This window comes from Python bivittatus, unplaced genomic scaffold, assembly GCF_059951505.1.
Source record: "Python bivittatus isolate LINGU-HERP-01145 unplaced genomic scaffold, Pbiv_v1 ctg000310_np1212, whole genome shotgun sequence".
Classification (NCBI taxonomy): Eukaryota; Metazoa; Chordata; class Lepidosauria; order Squamata; family Pythonidae; genus Python; species Python bivittatus.
In genome coordinates this window covers 5752169-5760421 of record NW_028277054.1, presented here as the reverse complement: position 1 = coordinate 5760421, position 8253 = coordinate 5752169, and the positions used below count along the sequence as shown (strand labels likewise).

Genomic DNA, 8253 nt, shown 5'->3' with positions numbered 1-8253 from the left:
GTAAAACCTGTTTCATCACTGCTCGAAGTGTGTGTGCGTGTGTGTGTGTGACTGTGTTGATGGATGTCACCTATTGTATAAAGGTTGTTGGTTTCCTCCAGGCACTGATAACCAAGCTCTTTATTGACAGGTGTGATATGGATGCCTCTGCCATTCTTTATCTTCTATTTTCTCCTCCCTGCCCAGTCTGACCTCATGATAGATACAGTAGATGCTCTGTCATCACAGACGTAGCCCATCTTTGGCCCTGACGTTATCAAAATAGTAAGTATCCTAGGTAACCCCTCAAAGTTGCTGAGATACAATTCCCAGCATCCCTTATCCTTGATCATCCCTCATCCTTGAAGTTGACCATGAATGTAGTCACTGTCAGGGCAATACCACATTGTCCTGTGGTGGTGCGGGCAAAAATCCACCATCAGCTCATTAAATGACGTTGAGCTATGTGCTTTCTCTCTGCCTCGCAGGATTGTTGTAAGGAAAAAATAGAGGAGTGAGTGCTACATTCACCTCCTTGTGCTTCTAGAGCAGGGTTTCTCAACCTTGGCAACTTGAAAATGGCTAGCTGGGGAATTCTGGGAGTTGGCGTCCACCCATCTTCAAGTTGCCAAGGTTGAGAAACATTGTTCTACAGGAAAGGCAGCATATAAATCTACCAAATAATTAAAAGAAATGAAATTAATGTCTTCCTCAAAGACTTTCATCTAACCATTCTACCCCAAAACTCTTGGGGAAGAAAGACATAGCTAAAAGAAAGCAAAAAACAAAGACAACAAATAAACAACCCAACCCATCACTTTGACTTCTTTTATTTGCTTTTTTAAAAAAATTTTTAAGAATTAATCAGCAGGAAGAGCCACAACTTAAAAATGTAAGTTTCCATTCAGAGTCATTCTGATGAGGCAGGTTCTACCTGGTGAAAACGCTGACATTCAGATTCCAGAATGATTCCAGTATTAATCAGAGGATTCATATTTCAAGGCTTCCCTACATTCAACCTTCTTCAGATCATTTCTGCGTCCTTCATTACCTCTTTCACTCAAAGTTATCAAGGGACAGGAAGAAACACAGCCTTTGATATTATAAGTGATGTTTCTAGGAACTGCAAAAATAACCAACAAGATATGGATCAAGCAAACCTGTCGGCGTTCTTCTCTCACTCTAGTAAAGTCACTAAACAAGTTCCACACAAGTTCCACACAAGTTAATTTTGGGGGACATTTGCAGATTCTCAGATTCTAAAACCCCAAGCCTTTTTTTACAGAAGCAAACTGAAAATGATCACCCATCCATGATTCATTTGGGAGATTCTCCCTATCCAAAATGGATGGGAATTAGGGTGGCCATGAACCAGAGATGGATAAAGTTTGCCAACAAAATTTTGAGTGTCATCTTTCGCTGCATACTGAATGGCTACGTTCTTTCAATGTCATTTCCAAATACAGCTGCCAGGCTGCATTTACATTACATACTAAACCGGGATAGTTTTAAACTCAGTTCTTTTTGTGGCTTACTGTGCTGGTGAATTGAGACCATGTGCTTCCTTTACTGTTCAAGGTATGTGCGGTCCCAGAGAAAGGGGTTAATTCACTAACTTGGTCAGAAGCATCCACAAGGGCGGTCAAAAAAATCAAGATGGCATGTGTGACCATGCAATTGAACTCCTTCTCCTTTTTATGTGCAATCTACACAAGAATTCAAACCAGGGTTTGGCTTGGAGATTAGGGAAAATTAAACTAGCTAATACTGATCAAAACAACCCAGTTCAATCCTGCTCTGCAGAATTCATTTCTTTTTCTCATTACCTAATTGTTAACTTGCACCCAACTTAATAAGGGGATTTTGAATGAAACTCCTACATAACAAACTAGGTGGATAGTCAAAATCTTTGTCTTTGGTTTCAAATTGACCTCTGCTATGCTGTCAGTCTCTTTTGTCAGCTCAGTAAACTTTGGGGTTTGCTCCGGTTCCCAAAAGCTGTATTCAGGGATTGACACTGTGGTTGAAAAATGCGAGATGCCACCATGGTGAGACCAAAGCTCTGCCTGTTTTTTACGTGTGTTGGGGGGGGGGAAAGGTAGAACTTCAATCACCCCTTCTTGACTGCCCTGTTGACCCAGGGTGAATCTTTGATCCTGCAGCACCTCTGGCTGGATTGAAAGCATTGTGAAGTAATCCTATTCTTACTTTTATATGCACTGGTCATCAGATGATGCCCAAACTCACACAATATTCTGAACTGACCAGTGAGATTCCAAAAGCTGCAACCACTAGTTCTGCTAATCCCGATCAGGTTAAAATGTGATCAGTTTTCTTATTGGCTTAAGAGGTTGTGTCAACATTGATCACTTGGTTCAAGGCATTATGCAACACCCCCCTGCCCAGTTACCTCACTAAACACGTTGGGTGAACGCCCTCTCCCACCCTGGCTTCATGCTTTTTTAGCCACCTAGTAAAGTGATATAATCATTACATAAATGAATACCACACATAGTGGTGGAATTTTAGACTTTGGACTTAGTGGCTGTTGCATTTGCACCTTAGAAAAATACCGTTATTATTTCTCTTGCTACCAAAGGTTGCAAATGAGCAGGGCCCTTCTTGGGCCCCATTTCTATTCTGCTTTGGGGGACTCTGAGCATTTGCCTGTAAATCTCCCACCAATGGCATCATGCTTTGCATGATTGTTGCAACCCACAATCAAATTAAAAAAAATAATTACAATATTCTTGTCTGTATCCCACGAGATCAAGGCACATAGTTTCAGTTCCTCTGCATTTAACTTCATGTTCAGTGCTGTCCTCAGTAAAAATACCAAAAGCACCAGGACAATAGAGCCCATTCCGGAGGGAGAGGGGCAATCCTGCAAAGAAAAAAAAAAAGGAGGAAGCAAAAGATCAGCAGAAAGATCATCCATGCCAAGGTCTGTGAGTTCTGTGGACTCTCCTGCCCCCCTTTTCAAAATTGCATGCATTTGCTGTGCCTTGTAAACTTTGAAATCCCTTTACCAAAACGTTAACCAAATACAATTTCCATCCCCTGACATTCCTGCTCATGGCTATGCCCAGCAAGAAAAAGACAGTGTTGTACCGGCCTACCAGGAATGGTTGCGGGTGGGGAGCGGGAAGAGCTGGATAACTTGATTCAGCCCCATTGAGGCACAAATGACCAGACTAGAGTTATCCTACTTCGGACACATTATGCGAAGACCTAGCTCTCTGGAAAAGGCTGTAAATCTGGGAAAGGTGGAAGAAAAGAGAAGCAGCGGAGGACCAGCAGCAAGACTTCTTTACAGTGGCAATGGGTGTACGGTTGGAAGAGCTGAAGGACCAGGTTAGGGACAGATCATCATGGAGAAAACCTATCTATGTGGTCACTAAGAGTCGACAACGACTTGATGGCACGTAATCAACCTATCAAACAGTTGAACCTCCCAGGATTTGCTTGCAAACTTGTGCAAACAGTAGGCCTGGGTAGCAGCTGGCCCTGAAATGAACTAGAAAGGACATTATCAAGCTTGTGAAGTCCTTTGTGCTGCTCCAACTCTGTTTGAGCACTTTTACTTCCTGGAGGGGTTTCTCTAATACTCTGCCCTCGCACTCAACCTCTTTAGACGGGCCAGAGCAGACTGTTGAAAAGTCACCAAGCAATGTAGAACCTTTGCTGCCCTCCTTATTTATTCATCTGTTAACATTTGTTGTCCATTCTTTCATTCAAGACCTCAAGGAAGGTATGCAGTGCATCTTCCTCCCATTTCCCCCCCAAAGAAGAACACTGTGAGGCAGGTGCGGCTGAGAGAAAGGGACTGTGTTACACTCCCCCAGAGAACATAAGTGCCTTAAGGTGGGCCTGAAATTGGCTCTTCCTCATGCCAATTCAACAGCTTCCCCATGATACCACCCTGTGTGGATGGGGAATACGCTCCATGAAGGAGCTTCAAACTGTTTCAAATGCCCTGAAGTTTGAGAAGTTCCAGAAGGTCCTTCATTAAATTAAATCCTCTTCCCCTCCTTATCAGTTTCAGAGTTGGCAGGTTGGAGCAATGCCTAGCCTGATCAACTACATGAATGAACGCCAGGCCTTAACCCTGGAGCAAAAACTGAGCAAAGCACAAACAGTTTTGGAAGGAGGGTAGGCTAAGGAGAAAAGTAAGAAAAGAGGACATTTCCAACACCTCTGAAAAGTTACAGATAATTTGCATACTGTATGTCAAGAGCCAAAACACCAGACTGTGTGGTTGAGCTACAGGGCCTCCTTCCTTGGAAAGGTGTCCTACAGGGCAGCCTTTTGCTTCTTTTTGGTGTCATTCTTAGGTTTGCGAATTGAGGCTTAACATGGCCTGGTGTTCTTTTACATACATACATACATACATACATACATACATACATACAATTTTTCAATATAGTAAAATATACAAAACAAACAAGAACAAAGATAGAAAATAAGAAATGGAGATACAAGAAAGAAATTGAAAAAGAAAAGAATGGGGAAAAACACACACACACAATTGTGCCTTCTTTCTATTGAGTAATGATCATCTTAAACTTTTCTCCAACCTCTTTGTCTCATTTTTAATCCCCAGATCCCCAAATCATCCATTTTTTTTTTTTCTTCTTTCAGCAAAAGCCCTTACAAGGTTTCAGCCTTCTGAAAAAGTCTTTATTGTTTTTTTCTCTGACCAAACTGGTCAGCTTCTCCATTTCTGCGAGTTCAGTTAATTTGCAAGTTCATTTCATTTCTACGGCCTGGCATTCTTATGAAATAGTAAATCTTACACCTAAGCCCAGTGTGGGAAGCTGAATTCATTAAACTGATATCAGTACTATGCTTGTCTGTACAACAATGACAAATTGGATTTTTAAAAAAAAATCCATAAAAGATTGTCCTCAAGGAAGTTGGCAGGACAAGATCAGTATATATTATTAGACAGTGATGGGAGGATACTGACAGAGTACAGAGAAAGTCAAGAATCATGTCATGTTACCCACCGATATTACCCTCTGAAATAGGGAGGTTGTTGAGAGATCATGTTCTTAGACCTCCTGAACAAACCTACCAGGAAGTGGTTGGTCTTCACACTGATCATTATCACAGCAATTTGTTTTTCCTCTCACATACATTCCATCCCAAACATGTATGTCAAGACGGCCAAGTTTACAGATGCTGGATGAGAAACAATTCTTATGGATGGCTCTGAATGAAACTGGTCCTGTGTGGATGAGAAAAAAAAAAGGAAGAGGAAGTTAATTTGGAGGCCTTGTAGAGTTTTGAAAATGCCCCTCCCTCAGGCTTTTATCCATTTTAGCAATAAAAGGGAGGGGCATTTTCAAAACATCAGAAGCATGCATGTGATGTCCTCATGCATGCGATGTTTCTGTCTCCTCTTGCCATTCTGCAGCAGTCACCTATCATTATATACAGACAAGACCTATTTTCTTCTACTGTTAAGTGAGTGGTGCCCAATTTTATGCCCCTTTTTGCCATGGTTGTTAAGCGAATCCGGCTTCCCCATTGACTCTGCTTGCTGGAAGCCCCCTGGGAAGGTCACAAATGGTGATCACGTAACCCCGGGATGCTGCAACTGCCATAGATACACATGCCAGTTATCAAGCACCCAAATTTCAATCACATGACCACAAGGACGCTGCAATGGTCATAAGTGTGAGGATTGGTCGTAAGTCACTTTTTTCAATACCATTGCAACTTCAAACAGTCATTAAATGAATAGTCATAAGTCGAAGACTATCCATGAGAATTTCTTCAGAGTCTTCTCTGTGCAAAATTCCAAAAGAATTTCTTTCTTACCAAACAATGAGGGATGGTTTGTAAAGGCAGGAGATGCTCCTGGCAAAAGATTAGCTTAAGCCAGAAACAGCTGGGAGTGACACCAGCAGGGAGCAGTAACTCGGTCAACCTTGGCAACATGGCTTTTCTAATACTGGGGGACAACAGCCATCAGGGAACCCCAGGGCTCTAGGTTAGAATGGAAAACAGCCACAAAAGGAGGCTAGACCAAACTGTCCGGTGTTGTAGCCAAGAAAGCTCTACAGACAAGTACATATGGTTACCAGGTCAAACTCAGCTTGAGAAAATTATTTAGCCAGAAAAGAAGAACTTAGAAAAGATCCGCATTTTACTGGAAGGAAATGAGTGGAGTAGCCAGTTTGCTTTTACCTACTGAGATGTCTATCAGAACCTTGCCACATTTGTCTTCTGGAGAGGGACATTCCTCCGGATAACCCTCACAGTCATCTCCAAAGTCATGACAAACTTTACATTTGTGAGAGGTTCCTAAAAAGCAGAAAAAAGTAAAGAATGTGCCTGATTAATTCTATTATCTTATTTCTTCCCCAGGGTTTTTCATTATTTTGAAATGTCAGGGCTGATCAATTGTTTGTGCTGAATCAAATTACTGAAGAGCTGCATTCAGTGGAGAGAAATAAAAACCAGTCAGCAAACCAAGCAATGCTTTAAAGAGCAGGGAGACGGGTTGGTCATTTCAGGAGGGTTGATATGGGGAGAAGTCCTGGGTTGTTTAGGGACAGGCTTAGTCCAGAAGTAGGGTGTTTGGTTTCCATTCAGAAGGTCACAGTTTCGGTTATGCATTTGCAGGTGGTGATGGTAGGAAAGAAAAGAACCGTATAGAATGTCAGCCTTACTAGGTGGACTAGACAGGAAATTTGACCAGATGAGCCAATTCTACATTATTGCAAAGCTGCGTTAACAGAATCTTGCAAGTCTGAAAGTACAATTCTCCCCGTCTCCTTTACAGCCTGAGAAACTAGGGAGGTTCTCTACTGAGCCTCTTGCCCCATCCACTGTCCAGCTGCAGGCTATGCTATCTCTTATCTGACTGTCTCCTTGGTGGCATCTCTTGGCCCAGTCTCCCAAGGTCTTTCCCACATACCCTTATGTAGAATGGTGGCCACCTAGAGAGGACAAAAGAGACCTTAGGTCTGGTAGAAGCCGTAATGACACCACACACATCATGAGATCACTTCAGCGGTCCAATCATGAAGTCATGACATCAATGAGTTAGAGTACACAATTTGCATCATTAGCATGATGACACAATGGACATGACATCACTTGTCCTCATTCAGATGTACGTGAATAAGGCCAATGAAGCGATGGCATCAAATAGGCTATAATGTTCCTCAGCTCTTTCTAGGGCTTTACAAGACGATGGTACCAGTTACACTGGGCTCAGAAGTGGAAGAGTAATCAGTGGAAACAGCTAACTATAGCAAACCTACCCAGAGGATCTGGACACAGCCCCAAGCAATATTCTTCTACCTTTATCCTTTTCCAATCAACTGACATAGCTAAATCATACACCTAACCTCCAAGCTAATTGTGTCTAGTACAATTCAAGTAAATGGAAAATGTCAGGGGATAGTTATCAGTCAACAAGCTGCCACAAAGTCTTGAAAGGTAAAACTTACTCAGGTACTAAGCCTGAACTGGATGTGATAACATGAGTAGGAAGGATGGGTTCTTACACAAAACTCCTGCTCCTCAAGGTTTCCAACTTTTCAACACTGAGTGGCAGGAGCTTTAGAGAATTGAGGTTTTCTTGAGTGCAGGTAGAAGGCTGCACACGGTTGGCATCCCGAGTTCCAGATGATTGCATGAATTTCTGCTTGCATCCCAGCAAATGGCTTGATGTCTACTGTTGAACTTGGAGAAGTTGAGAACACCGAAAGCAAAGCTGACCCAAGGGTAAAAGATAAGGCAATAGAAGACTTGGAACCCATTTGCCCCAGAACATTCTGCAGTATCATCTCCTTACCTCTAGCTATAAAAATGAAAAGAAGGCAGATGGTCTGTAGGGATTTCATGGCTCAAGATGTCTTTTCTGGTAAAGATCAGAGCTGGATTGGATATGTTGAATTCAGTAAAGTTCTGGATTCTGCTGTAACCAGAGAATCTTCACAACATTAAATAAACATGAGGAGTTTAAAAATGGGACACCCCTCCCCATAATTTATGTCCAGCCTACAAATCCAAAGGCAAACACAAAGTTGACTTGACCAAAACCATTTCAACTTAGCTGACCATCTAGAAAACTGCAATGCTGAGTACATAGCCTTGTAAGCATTTTTGTTGTGTATTGTCATTGGCACATGCCATTTGATCTTATCTGCACTATAAGCAAAGTCCAGTAACAGCCACCAAGTCAAACTGCCAAGTAGCACTTCAGACCGGATGGATAAATGCAGGTGCTGAAAGAAAAGCCAGTTTGGGGGTCAG

General features: G+C 42.2%; 1 protein-coding gene across 1 annotated transcript; it reads right to left on the bottom strand.

The window, feature by feature from the left end:
- Positions 1-793: 793 nt before the first annotated feature.
- LOC112543314 (phospholipase A2 inhibitor PIP-like) lies at positions 794-7977 on the bottom strand. Its single transcript, XM_088139954.1, has 5 exons — positions 7793-7977; positions 6175-6291; positions 5057-5209; positions 2723-2863; positions 794-1102 (listed from the first exon to the last, which is right to left on the bottom strand). Exons 1-5 carry the CDS (start codon positions 7839-7841, stop codon positions 957-959), a joined length of 606 nt encoding a protein of 201 aa, XP_087996080.1. The 5' UTR covers positions 7842-7977; the 3' UTR covers positions 794-956.
- Positions 7978-8253: the final 276 nt, after the last annotated feature.